Raw genomic sequence first — 14,699 nt, forward strand, 5'->3', positions numbered from 1 at the left:
GGAATAAGTGAGTATCTGAGATTTTTATTTAGTTTGACATCAAAAATATATGTTTTCTGTTTGGCATACCTTTTTTTTTTTTTTTCTTTCTATCTATTTTATGATGCTGAAGATTGAATCCAGGGGCACATGCCTGCAAGGCTAATGCTCTAACACTGGACAACATCCACAGCTGGCTTTCCTTTTTAATTCCCCTGCCTTCTAGGGATTGATTATGTTTTCTTTCAGAAGTTATTTATTGTTTTACGACTCCCTCACTTTACATTCTGAGAGTACTTACCTGCCTTAAAAAGACTAAATCAACAAACATTTCTCTGCCATTCCTAAACAATATTAGCACCTTAGAGTGTTTTTGTTACCATAATTACCTTTATCTTCTGTTGTCTATTACTTAGATTCTATAAATATACCCCAAATTAGTCATTGTTAGTATTTTTAAAACATTCTCTGCTCATTCATATTTGCTCAAATGTTTACCAATTTATTTATTACTTCTAGATAACTCTTTCCTTCCTGAACTCAGTTTCCTCTTACTTAAGTACATCCTTCAGTAGTTCTTTCAATGTGGATCTCTGGGTAGTAACCCCTCTCAGTCCTTGACTGATTTTTATGCCCGATTCTCAATTCTAACTTCCCATTTGTGTGGGCCTGAGGCCACATTTCCTGCCCCCTTATGGGATGACATCCCTGACCCCAAGTTGTCAGGGCCTACGCTGGATTCTGATGTCCCATGGCTTTTTCATCACTCACTGGTATGCTTACCACTGTGGTTCAAGTTTCCCCCGTTCTCTATTACCTGAGGATTTCCCCTTCTTTGTTTTGAGTTCAGCTTTATATTGTTATATTTCATCCTGTGTTTGTCATAGGAAGTGGGGGAGGGTCTACATTAATCTTTTTAGTTACTATTACTGGAAGTCCACATATTCTATTTATAACAAATTTCCTTTTTACTGATGTTTATGACTCTCCTTTAAAATAAATATCATATATTTTGATAGAGAAAACAGATATGACAGAGACAGCTGGATACTTCTTATTCTGTTTCAGCAAAAGTTACAAAGTTTCTAAAATTTTTCTTGATTTTTGGTACATAGAGAACATTCTCCAGGCAATAACTTAAGAGAATGTAATCGCCTGCCAAGAAATGGAATTTTCCATAGTTTCTATTTTCCTGCATTTCCTTCACTTCTTCTTGCTCTACAGAGGTGATCCCAAGGGGGAAAACTGTTCAATATTTGCTTCACACCCTCCACATGAAGAATGCCAAACCTCATATAGAGAAATCTGTCTCTGTAAGGAAGCGATCCTCAGGTCAGACCCAGAGCTCAGAGATTCCTTGTAAATCAACAGCTGGTAGAACTGGTTCCAAATCCCGGGAATTCACAGCTTCTAATAAATGAATGGGATCCATCTCATTTGCATTTCATTATGACTCAGGAATTCCCTGCTACTGCATCTCTGGGCAGATAAAAAGGCTTTGGTTTTATCAGCCCCAGGCCATTGCCCCAAGATACTGGCCTGGAACTTCCACCTGCACTGCTAACAGAACCCAAAGTGCAATGCAGAATGGCCTATTTCACCCTGCCAGAGAGTGAAGCCCATGTTGGAATGGTGAAATCCAAATATGGCTCCTCTGAGAATCGTTTGTGTACATACAAGTCATGGAGAATGGATGAATATTCACAGGGTCAGTGAATAAACTGGGGGTGCTGTCCAGCAAGTAAGTTGGAAAGGCTCTGAATAATCACAAATAGGCCAACCAGAGAGGCCACAGCTGGGTATAAAGTCAGCTGTGGAAAAGCTAATACCACACTGGTTTGCTGGGGTTGACAGCTAACTTTAGTACAACGTATTTCATGTGACCTAGGAAAGAAGTGAAGGGAAGAAGGAGGCCTGGCTGGGTGTACTGGGTGTGGATAAGATCAGACGAGCCCTAATGATCAATTGTGCCACCAGCGATAAGAAAACAGCAAAAGATTAAGAATACATTTCACAAAACAAATGGTATTTTTGCATTAGAAAATGATGGTTTCTGATTCCTTTCCAATGCAGAGTGACAGCCTCTACTTGGGAAAAGTTGAGTTCACTATCACTCTGGTCACAGGTGCCTATTCATTTTGTCATTTCTCTTTGTGGACACCTGAGTAGCTGCTTGACAGTAAATAGAAATCCACTGCCACCCTCAGACTTTCCCTACAATTTCTAGGTATCTTTTTCTATAGTTGACGCCAAACAAGGGACAAGACTAAGTCATTTGATTCTTAAGGTCAGATTTCATCTTGTGCCATCCAAGGGCGGGAAAGGGAAGGGGTAAGTTCCACTGAAAATGCAGCTGGAGTCCATTTCACAGAATGCAAGGAGGGTGGGGTCTGTTTTTGGAAGCAATGAGATTGCTGGCTTTAGAGGGTGGGTGAATGGCTCTCCAAGTGACCTTTTCTCTCCTGGACACTCACAGCCTTTATCTCAATGGCACCACGGGCTCAGGTGCGAGGGATTCCTGTGTGTATTGCCCACTGCCATGACTTACCTGTTGAGATACACCCGTTTCTCCGTGAACTGCCCATTGCCATGGTGAGGGTCCTCGAAGGGCTCATTCTGGACGACCTCCACCCCTTCTCCTCGGTCACTCTGTTCGTGGCTGTGCTTGCTGATCATGTACAGCTGTCCAATTTTGTACTACAAAGCACACGGAGACAGAGACAAAGAGGTCAGCCCCCCAGCTTGCCTCTGACAAATCCCCCTCCCACCGTGGCGCCAGAGCAACTAATGACATCAGCACCTTCTGCCGAGAAAAGAAAGCAGACACTCGTGCCTAATGTGACTTTTCTCTGGGAGCTAGGAAGAGAACTAGTGTGAGCAGAATGCAGAAACGGCATGTTCCTGCAAATGTTCCGCATCACCTTGGCAAGTGCTCCCTGGGGTGGCTGGCAGTCTTTAAGGTTCAGCGCTGACCAGCCCTTCCACAGCAGCAGGGGAGGGGAGTGCAGGAGTCTCGCGTTCCATCCTGGTCCTAAGGGTTACATGGAGCTAATATCCTATTTGGCTTGGCCAAAGGCTGCCTAGGGTGTGTTGCTTCTGTCCCTGCTTTCTGCCTAACCAGCAGGATTGCTGGACGTGGACTATTATGTGCCTCTACTACCCCTGGAGGTGCTCATCTCTCCTGGAGGCCCTAGTATAGCAGTTCTCATAGGCAACTGGACACCACCTGGAAACTTTTTATTTTTATTTTTTCCCCAGTTCAGGAACTAAACCCACGGAAGCTTAACCACTAAGCCACATCCCCGGCCCCCCTTTTTTTTTTATTTTTAGATAGGGACTAAGTTACTTTGGGCCTCACTAAATTGTGAAAGCTGGCCTCAAACTTGTGATCCTCCTGCCTCAACCTCCAGAGTTGCTGGAATTACAAGTGTGCACCACTGTGCCTGGCTTCCTGGAAGCTTTTTGAGGGGAGAGAGGGGCGGGTACTGGGAATTTAACCCAGAGGTGCTTAACCACTGAGTTACATCTCCAGCCCTTTTCATTTTGAGGCAGGGTCTCGCTAACTTGTTGAGGCTGGCTTTGGACTTGTGATCCTCCTGCCTCAGCCTCCCAAGCTGCTGGGATCCTGGAAGCCTTTTCAAGCTCCAAATATCCAAGCCAACAATGGCTGGAACCAAGTCCAAGAACCTAAGCTCTAGAAGGGCGCCATCACATGAGAACCAACCTCAGTATCTTTAACTCCTTTTCATTCAACTCCACTGTAGGTGCCTGGCCTCCCAGCCCAAGTCCCAGAAGCCACATGTCCTACTCTAAAAATGACAAAATGGAGAAACATACAATAGGAACATTTTCTATTCTTCAGGATGTTTCACTCTCCTTCCTGCCTCTCTGAAAATGCTGGGGCCAGCCGGCATTTCGCTCCCCAGTGCACTTTCAAAACGACAAAATTATTTTGATGGGGTGAGGAGACAGGAGGCAGGAAAACGATGTTTGCATGAGAAACTAGTCTGTTGAGGGTCAGAGGCAGAATGATGTGACCCTGCTCAGTCCCTCCTGCAGATGAGGCGTGAGGTAACACAGACAGAAGTCATTGCCACCAAGACTCTGAGACTTGGGAGTGGGGCCTGAGTCTGCAGCAAGCTAATGACGACTCTGGTTTGTTCTCAAAAGGACTCTGGCCAGACATCTCCCCAGCCTACGTGCATAAGAGAGAAATGAATGAGCCAGCAGTGTACACGCGGTGGAAGGACCCTCTCGTGCTGAGGCAGGTGCAGGGAGGGGAGTGTGAAGAAGCTCCAAGCTGAGGGACCAGGCCCAGTAACCATGACGACAGGAGTGGGCTGGAGCTGGCTGGGTCTTCTCTAAGGACTATGCTTCCCATCTGGGCCACACCCCTCTTCAGAAAGGTCTGTGTTTAAAAATGCTTTCAATATGAGTGCATTTGTGCAGATACAGGGAGAAGACAGTGCTGAGGATAAGAGCAGGAAGAGGAAACTGGAAGATCAAATCCATTTTAAAGATGAATTAGGATCAGGATCAAAAGCTTGACCTGGCTTCCCTCAGGTCCAGTTCTGCTTTTACTTTTGTTTCCAAAGACTACAATGCTCAGGGCTGAGTTGTAGCTTAGTGGTAGAGTGCTTGCCTAGCATGGGTGAGGCACTGGGTTTAATTCCAGCACCAATATAAATAAACAAAAATAAAGGCCCCAAAAAGGAAAAGGAAAAAAAAAAAAAAAAGACTATAATGCTCTTTCAAAGTGGGCAGTAAGAACAAGCTCACAGATTGGAGATTTGCGAGCTATACCTTGAGATCAATGCCCCACCTTACACTGACAGGAACAGGAAAGGAGCCTGAATAGGGTGCTTAGCTGCTCAGGGGCATGGCCTTCACTGTCAGGTACTTTGGACTTGATGTTGAAAAAATGTATGTTTGTTTGATGAAAAATTATTCAGCCATAAAAAAGAATGACATACTTATGCTGAAACTGCTTACTGGGCATTGTGGGTTGAAGTATGTCCCCCAAAGTTCACATGGTTAAGTCCGAACCTCAGAATGTGACCTTATTTGGAGGTAGGGTCTTTACAGAGGTAATCCAGCTAAAATGTTATTAGGACGGGCCCTAATCCAATGTGACTGGTGTCCTTCTTATGAAAAGAGGAATTTGGACAGAGTCAGAGAGGCCAGAGAAAGGTGAAGAAATGATGGCCACGTACAAGGAATAGACTCTCCTTCACAGCCTCCAGAAAGCAGCAGCCCTGCTGACACCTTGACTTCAGACTTCTTCCTCTAGGCTTGGGAGACAATACCCATCTACAGTTGTAAGCCACTGAACACGTGGTATTAGTCATGCAGCCTTAGAAAATTAGTACAATGGGTATAAAGGTTCTTTGGGCAGGGGGATAAAAGTGTTTTGGATGGCAATGGAGGATGCACAACATTATGAAAGTTCTGTTACGTGACTTTCATCTTGATTTTTTAAAAAGGGTAGACTAGATTCAGGAACAGACATCCTTAACCAAAAGTCCCTATCTTCAAGTGTGTGGGGTTTACAGAAGAGCTGGGCCAAAACATCAGACCATCTGCAAAAGCTCCAACTCACTCACATATTAAAAAATGTATAGTACCAAGGTCAACACATGACACAGAAAAGCCATTAGCCAGAAGCGAGTCAGCCCTGGCTGGGCTCAGTTCAAGTGCTTCCTGCTCTGCAGGGACGAGAACAGAACAGGGAGGCAGTGTAGGCTGATTCACGGGTGGCCAGTGGAGGGCCCAGCCTCACGGATCATTCTAGCGTCTCCAGCGCAGGGCAGACGCCAGCCTTAGCTCACTGTGACAGCATCGGTCTGGGGGTGACCTGTAGGTGCGGGGGTTGGCAGGATACTCAAGCCCAGACACCCAGATAGGCAAGACTCTGTGACTGTCCTCTCTGTCCCTACCAAGAAAATCAGGCTGGCTCTGCTCTTTGTTTGTGATCATTGGAGCTGGGCCATCCAGAAGCAGTTTATGATGTTGTTTTGTTTTTAAAGCACAAATTGATTCGCAGACATAAGCAGCAAACAGTTTGGCCCCGAAACCACTTGTTTTCTACATCACTGAGGATCCTCCTAAAAATGCCAAATCCCAGAGCATTCTAGAACTACATTCAGCATTGAGTGAGTGTTTGAATAAGGGGGAATTCAGTGCTGAATCCCGAGGCAGAGCACGGTGGGGGAATTCGTCAGTACTTGCTCAGGACTAAGGTGTGCCAGGCTGGAGTGTCCCTTCTTTAGGATGGCCTATTCTTTACCCACACATACCCACCCCACTGCCACCATTGGTACTGGGAATTGAACCCAGAGGATCTTTACCACTGAGCCACATCTACAGCCATTTTTATTCTTTTTATTTTGAGACAGGGTCTCACTAAGTTGCTTTGAGAAACTAATGTGACTCCATTTTTGAGAAACCAGCCTCTACCTCAGAGCAAAGCCTATCCAAGGAAGGGGGCGTGACCCTTGTCCTTGGAAAAATCCCCAGAGCACTCCTAGGCACATACCTACCCTGCTGAGTTGTTTTTCTGTAAATAACAGGAGAGGTCTGAGGCGCCAGGTGTCCCTGACTCAGTGAGGCTAGATTAGGACCCATAGCAACCCCCCTAGCAACCTCCAATCAGCATGAGACATGGAAAATACCTGGAATGCCAGATGACCCCCAAGTAGTTTATGGTGGTTGATAACGTGTTGGGAAGCCATGTAGTTTAGCATGTACACCCCTCGTGGCCTAAACCAATCAGTTCAAAGGAATCCCCCTCTTGTACTAACCAATCACCCCTACCCAACTTGTTCCCACCAGTGAATGTGCTAATCAATGTTAAGAGTTGTTGTTTGACTTTCCCGCGGTATGGAATGATTTGCTGTGTGATGTGACGCATAGAGTATCCCCCCAAAACCTATAAAATCTCACTGAACAAAGGACCAGACTCACTCCCTGGGACCGCTATGTCGGAAACGGTTGTGAGTCCAGGCTCGAGCCTGCAATAAAGACTCTTGTGTGATTGCATCGGATTCGGCTCCTGGAGGTCTATTGGGGTCCCACGAATCTGACATAACAGCTTAGGACCTCGCTAAATTGTTGAGGCTAGCCTCAAACTTGCCATCTCCAGCCTCAGCCTCTGAGTCGCTGGGATTACAGGCATGTACCACAGTGCCCAGCTAGGAGGCCTATTTCTTTTTGCCTTTTTTGTACTAATGTCTTACAAGGTTCCATCCTTAACTGAGTAAAAATACCACATCTCTGATCACTACTGCAAACAAACTTGTTTGTTGAAGGAAGGTCTCAAAATCGAAAGACACAGAGGGTTCTGAAGACCTCAGACTTGGTAACAGAATTGATGATGATGATGATGACAGCATTGCATAACTTTAGTGACTGCCCATTAGCAAGAGGTACTGATTAAGTGTTTTGTATTCATTTCTAATACAATGATTCAGCCAGGTAAATCTCTACAAATGAGGAAACTAAGTCTTAGAGAAGCCAAAGACTTTCTGTAGTTTCTACACAACAGAGCTGGATCTGTGCACCACAGGTCAATAATACTCTTTCTACTCCACCTGTCTTTGGGCCTTATATCTTTCACAGGTGAATTGATTTAACAAGTCTGATTTTAAATCACTATGATTTAAAAGGATGGGGGTTGTCAGAAAGTCATGCCTCTGAACTTTGCTATTTCAGAAGTTGAGTAACAAAAGTCTGACTGAAAGATCAAAGTTGCTTAATCTGTGATCACATATGGAATGCAGGAGCAATTAGGCTCTCACTTTGTAAAATCTATTGTTATAATTCCAGAGTTTGGGTAATCATCATTACAGGCAATCATGATTAGAGACAGCTCCACACTGCAAGCTGAGCCTCCGTGTGAGCTATCAGAATAGCTACCCCAAATAATTATCTCCATAGTCAAATAACATCATGGGGATTCAGATTTTTCCCACTCGTGCATGGAGTGGTGTGTTTCAAAGTGCTGCAGAATTTGCACCAGAGAGAACTACAGAACGTGTCTGGAGAAGCAGAGCTGGTTCATCAGGTAATGCTTTTACAAACTATAATGCTGAGCACCACTGAGTAACTTCCCAGTTCAGCCTTAAACTATGACTTCAAAAAGGTGACTCCAAGCCCCAATTCTGAGTATGGCAAAGGATTATGAATTGAGCACTATCAATACCTTCAACCTCATCCTTAACTAAAGAAATACAGGACCCAAAGTCCTAGGTTTAACAGAATTCCAAGCTACAAAGGACGTTCACTTAATGCTTCTCCAACTGCTGGGCTCTGGAGTTCTAGCATGGCCCACCTCCCATACCCCCTACCCTAGAAAACCAAGGGGTGTCATCTTCCTCCCAACTGGCCTGTGTCCTCCCTCTCCTGTCCCCTTTCTCTTCCTCCATTAATCCCAGCTCCATTTCCAAACATCAGGATGTGACAAGTGTAAGCCACTGCTTTCTAATAAACATGACTTTGTCTAGGAGGACTTACTCCCTGAGGATATGACTTGGGATGACGAGGCCCCAAGTAAAAAATCAGAATTTATAATTACTTTGGCCTTTACAATCAATATGAATGGATGCCATATAACCTAACAGGCAGAGAAACACCTGTGCCTCCGACTCAACATGAAATTACGTTATTTTTCCATCTGTGAAACGTGTCTGATTCTTGCCACTCTGTCTGGCTGTGTGTCTAGAGGAAAAAGCAGAGGGTGATATAATTTGGCATTCTTGCAAGGTTCTCATATTATCCATATTGCCCCTGGTGCATTTGTTGAAACCTTTCTTCCAGTCCTCTCCATCTCAATACATGAACCTCAAAGCACAGTGAAGCAATTGTTCCATGGTGTGCAAGGCACGCATTGAAGAGAACATTTGAAAGGTAGAACACACAGGGTTCAGGCTCGGTGCCAACTTCACGCCAGGTGGTGTCAAAATTGTAATTACACACAGGGAAGGAGATGCAAAGGACCCAGGTTTTAATAACCTCATCTCAAAAAGCTAGAGGCTAGAGCTGTTTTCGATAATCCCACAACATAGCTAAAGCACCAGACAAATGTTCTGCTTTAGTGGCTGGCAAACTATGTGCACTGGTGCCTGCTTTTTAAATAAAGTTTTATTGGAACACATCCATGCTAATTCATTCTGTGGCTGCTTTCACACTACAGCAGCAGAGTACAGAAATTTTCACAGAGGATGGATGTATGGCTCTAAAAGCTGAAACTATTAGCTATTATTTGGCCCTTTACAGAAAAAGTTTGCTAACCCCCATCCATGGGTACTGGGCCCAGTCTGGACCTACCTAGTAAGCTATTTAGAGTATAGTAGTTTCTTGCTATATGTGACTAGTGACCACTTGAAATGTGACCTGTGTAATTGAGGGACTTCATGTCAAATTTTCTTCAATTTTAATTTAAAGACAGATGCTTGGTTCATTTGTTTAAAAACCTTTAACTATATTTCAAACATCTTGGGTATATGACTTTACTCTTTCAACTGGAAATTTTATAAAATCTAAACACAGATCAGGTATCTCCATTGAAAATTTAGCATGTGACACAAGACTGCTGTAGAAGTGAAATGCACCCTAGATTTTAAAGATTAACTACCAAAGGAGGAGTAGGAGAAAGAGAAAAAATTAACTCATTAGTAATTTTTCTACCGATACCTATTAAAATGGTAGTATTTTAGATATATGAGGCTTACTAGAATATATTCTTTTGGGGGGGGGGGTCCTGGGGATTGAAGCCAGGGGCGCTTTACCACCGAGCTACATCCCCAGCCCTTTCTATTTTTTATTTTGAGACAGGGTATCACTAAGTTTGCTGAGGGTCTTGCTAAGTAGCCCAGATTGGCCTTATGCTCGAAAGTCACTCTGATTACAGGAGTGGGCCACCATGCCCAGCTTTACAGCATGTTCTTAAAAATAACTTTACCTGTATTTTTTAAAAATGTTTTTAAAAGTGTGGCTATTAGAAAACTTTAAACTCCATTCATAGCTCTTATTGGCAACTCATAAATTTCTACTGGGGGCTGGTGTTGTAACTCAGTAGTGGAATGCTTCCCTTGCACGTGCGAAGCACTGGGTTCAGTTTTCAGCACCACATAAAAATAAATAAAATAGAGGTAATGTGTCCATTTACAACTAACAAAATAGATTTTTAAAATTTCTATTAGATGGTGCTGGCCTAGACCCTGATCTAGACCAGCTAAGATTCAACACACCTCATCAAGACTATGGAGGCTTGGGCTGGGGCTGAGGCTCAGCGGTAGAGTACTTGCCTAGCATGTGCGGGGCCCTGGGTTCAATCCTCAGCACCACAAAAAAATAAATAAATGTATTGTGTCCAACTACAACTAAAAAATAAATATTAAAAAAAAAAAAGGACTATGGAGGCTGGCTGGTCAGGAGGCAAGAGGCAGGCCACAAGCTTCCAAGCACGGTAATTAGGGTGGTGCCTGGAGAAGCCCTTCCTTCCCTGCTATTTACTTGGGCCTCCAGAGAGGTGATAATTGTTCACAGTGTGCTGCAGCAGAGAGCACAGGGGTTTTAGAAATGAAATCGTGGAGCCAGTGTCCTGATCCTGCCCTTGGCTTGGCTTTGTAACCTTAGACAAACCACATTTTGTTGACATTAAAAATGGGACTAATAAAATACCTACAGGACATGGTGAGAATAAAGTAAGAAAAAAATTCACAAATGCAACTGCTTCCTAAATTATCAAACTGTATATAAACTGCCACAGCTATCATTCCTTCTATTTTGCACCATGTCTGACCTGGATTTGCAGATCTGTTCCATTCATGTCCCTCTTATGCTGCAGTTCCACGAAGTGAAAGACAGGGAGGCAACTGCCAAAGGCTTTTATAATGCAGAAGCCAAAGAAAACCTAACTAAGCACTGTGGTGCATGTTTGTAGAACCAATTACTTGAAAGGCTGCGGTAAGAAATTTGCCTGAGCCCAGGAGTTTGGGACCAGCAAGGACAACATAGAGAAACTGCATCCAAAAAAAGAAAGAAATCAAAGGAAAACTATGACCATCTGCTCAAGACTATCTTTTCCTTCTGCAGAAGTTTCATTTGATGGTAGTGACATCAAACATTTTCAAAAGCATTCTCAAGAGTGTAAGAACTTCCACAGATATGAGACGCCTGAAGTTGTCAAATTCATGGAGATAGAAAGTTGAATGGTGTATATCAGGACTAGAAACACAGGGGACTAGGCAGTTAGCGTTTAATGGGTACAGAGTTCTGGTCTGTGCTGCTCGTGATGTGTTGCAGCTAACGACCCTAGAAGAAGGAAAAACATGATTAACTGAACAAAAACACATTCTGATTCTTTTGACCTTAATACCTGTCTACAAGGACATGTTCCTCATTGACCTTGACCTCCCCTTAGGTTGTTTCTCACTCTTGGGTTCAATCTGAGACTCACTACAGCAAGAGCAACTCCAGTTCTTTTGGGGAAAGTGTCTACTTTTACCTCCAGGGACTGATTTGGGCTCTGCCCAGGGTGAGGACATAATCAGCTCACCCCTCAGTCTTCTAAGCTCTGTGATTCAATGTGCAGATTTCTCCATGCAGACAGGGAAGTTGGAGGGAAAAAAAAAGTGTGTAAAGTTCTTAGGTGTTTCGTCAGATGTCACTCTGTCAGGTCAATAAACCACAAAAACCAATATCCGATCCCACAAAGAATATACAAACCAGCAGCTCATATTTCAGGATATCAGCACATCATCACATATTTATCTTTTCTCCCAGATTTTTATAAGCAGTCCTCTGAGGTGTCTTGTTTACGTAATACCTAGGTCATTATGCCAGGGTGTAGGAATGAAAAAGCTGATAAAAAGATCTAAGAAGAAGCTGGGTTATTGATATTAAATTTTTTTTAAATCCCCCTTTTGTGACAAACTAATATAAAGCAACACTGTACAGTGACGCTTAACCCATGAAAGTTTTGCACTGAACTGAATAGAAATCAAGCAACTCACTACAAGGGAAGGGCCCCAATATATCTTATACAGATGCGAACACACCATTACCCCTTGATGGCTGCAAGACTGCAGATTGTTTGGAGTACACTCAGTCCCCTCAGCGAATCATCTACACAAGAGCACAGGAGAGTTACAATGTGCTTTATAGCATGTGATGAGTAAAAGCACACATTTCGATGCATCTTCCAACACTGATTGCATTAGGGGGTGGTAGTCTGGCCCCAAGGATTCATTTGACTAACAAATGGAAAAGCCAAAATGGTATCAAGCAGCACTTACAGGGTTTTTATAATATAAAATAGGCAGTAGGTATGTGTCATGCTTTGTATTTATAAATGAGAAGCTAAACGAATCAGCCATTAGTGGGAGGCCTGAAGAACCATTAGGAGAGCAAAGACAGGAACTTGTAGAATTGAACTCAAAGTCATTAGGGGAGTTGGCTCTAGGGGCAGAACATGGGGTTCCTCCATAAATTGGTTCGGAGACTGTCTTAAAGCTTGTACATTCTGGATCATTCTTTCAACAAGCATGTCCTGTGTGCCAGGCCTCACAGACACTGGAAGCAGAGCTGTGAACAACAGACCTGGTATCTGGCCAAGAAGAAGGTTTCTTGAGGGTTTCGCCTGGAAGACAGAAGGCTGCCAGCTGCAGGAATCAGAGCTCTCTAATGATTTGCCAAGAAAAGTGAAACTGAACACAATTCAAGTAAATGATGAGGTCTGGTGACAGGCCTGACCTTCTGCAAGCAATCCAGACTGGCATTTGCTGGGGAACATAAACCTGTAGCCAATAACCGGACCCAAAAGGGAAAGAACCAAGACAGAACTTTGCTGGGACATGGAACCTGCACCATCTAATTCCAACTCCTCTGTCAATGATCATCTCAGTACCTTGGCCTCATGATTGTGGTGTCCTGAGAACAGAGGTTCAACAACTATCAGGGTACCAGGGTCTTTCCAGAAGGAGAGAACTCCCTGTTTGGGTGCTGCTGACTTCAAGTCAACCCTTCGTGAAATCAGTTATGAAAATAACCCAAAGCATCACGGGGAGCTGTAGTACAGATTCAAAGGAGAAAGACACCAAGGAATGACAGTAGTCAGTTGCAGTGTCTTTGAGACCTTCCCGAGAGCAGAATGCAAAGCAGAGCACTTGCTGCTTTGCATACAAGTGAACAGTGGCTGTCCTTAACATTTTCAGAGTCATTCAAGCTACTTCAGGCCTAGCAAAACAAGATCTCAGGAGAGAATTTCAACCCGAAGGTCACCAAACTTCTTTGCTTGCTTAAGTGCTAGCTGGCTCAGCAAGACTCCAGGGGTAACTATCCAGCAATGTTGAGAGAGAAGCAGAACCAAGTCTTAGCTATGAATCTAAGCTTGGAAGGTTCCAGCAGCTTTCCTCTCTGGGGGATAGGCTGAGGGTACCAGGGACCTGGTGCTTGTAGACAGAGGGTGTGTGGCTGGCTGCAGGGAGGCACTGCAGCCTAAGAGTCTCTTCCTTGTTAGAAAACAAATAGAAAAGCAAACGATTGACAAGTCCTGCTCTCCAGAGATAGCTAATGAAGACAGGCAAAACAGAGTAGATGGGTACATTTCCAGGAACTGCTACATTAAAAAATCTATCTTCTGAGCTTCTATTGCACTTTGGACTCATTCTAATGACCTGGAGAGATTCTATCAATGAGTACTTTTAAGGTCCAGTGGTGACCTGTCCTTCACTGCATCAATAGGGGGCAGTCACTCTGTCTCTGTACATCCTCCTGAGGGTGCGAACAGGTTCCCTAGGCAACACCATGGTGAAATATATTTACCATGGTTTCAAAGAGTTGGGAGAAAAAAGAAAGCAGATGAAATGACCAACAAAAAGTATTGTTTTTGTTTTTGTTTTTAAATAGGAGTCTTTCTTTATTTCCTTGCCAATATATATACAACATGAATTTTACTTTTTGGGGGGGGGGGTATTGAACCCAGAGGCACTTAACCACTGAGTTATATCCAGTCCTTTTTATTTTTAATTTTGAAACAGAGTCTCAGTAAGTTGCTAAGGGTCTTGCTAAGTTGCTGAGGCTGGCCTCAAATGTGTGATCCTCCTGCCTCAGCCTCCTGAGCAGCTGGGATTACAGGCATGTGCCACCACATCTACTCATTTTAACCATTTTTGCATATACATTTTAGTGGCATTAGGTACATTCAAAGATTATAAAACCATTTTACTGCTGAAATCCATAACTCTTAGATCGACTCGAACAGAAACCCTGTGCCTATTTAACAAGTCCTTATTTCTCCCACTCTCTAATAGTCTGTTTCTTCTATGAATTTGTCTATTTTAGAGACCTCATAAAGTGGAATCATACAATATGTGTTTCCTGGCATCTGACTAATTTCCCTGTGTAGTATGTTTTCAAATTTCATAATGTTTCATAATGTTTATCCATGTTGTATCATATGTCAGAATTTCACTCTTTTCTGAGGCTGAATGGTATTCCATCGTACGGACAGACCACATGTGGTTATTCATTTATCTGCTTCTGCCATTTGGCTTATGTGAATAATGAATTTTATTTGCATACAAGAATCTGAGTTTCTGCTTCCAGTTGTTTTGAACATAGACCTAGAAGTGCAATGACTGGATCATAGGGTAATCCCACATTTATTTTATTTTATTTTTTGTGGTAGTAAAGATCGAACCCAGGGTCTCACACATGCT

General features: G+C 43.4%; 1 protein-coding gene across 1 annotated transcript in view; it reads right to left on the reverse strand.

Moving 5' to 3' along the window:
- Pitpnc1 (phosphatidylinositol transfer protein cytoplasmic 1) overlaps positions 1–14,699 on the reverse strand; it is a 254,083-nt gene that overhangs the window by 128,575 nt on the left and 110,809 nt on the right. The window contains exon 2 of the mRNA XM_027946269.2: positions 2,528–2,676. Within this exon, the coding sequence (XP_027802070.1) occupies positions 2,528–2,676 (149 nt within the window). The remainder of the gene's footprint in view (positions 1–2,527; positions 2,677–14,699) is intronic.

This window comes from Marmota flaviventris, chromosome 17, assembly GCF_047511675.1.
Source record: "Marmota flaviventris isolate mMarFla1 chromosome 17, mMarFla1.hap1, whole genome shotgun sequence".
Taxonomy (NCBI): domain Eukaryota; kingdom Metazoa; phylum Chordata; class Mammalia; order Rodentia; family Sciuridae; genus Marmota; species Marmota flaviventris.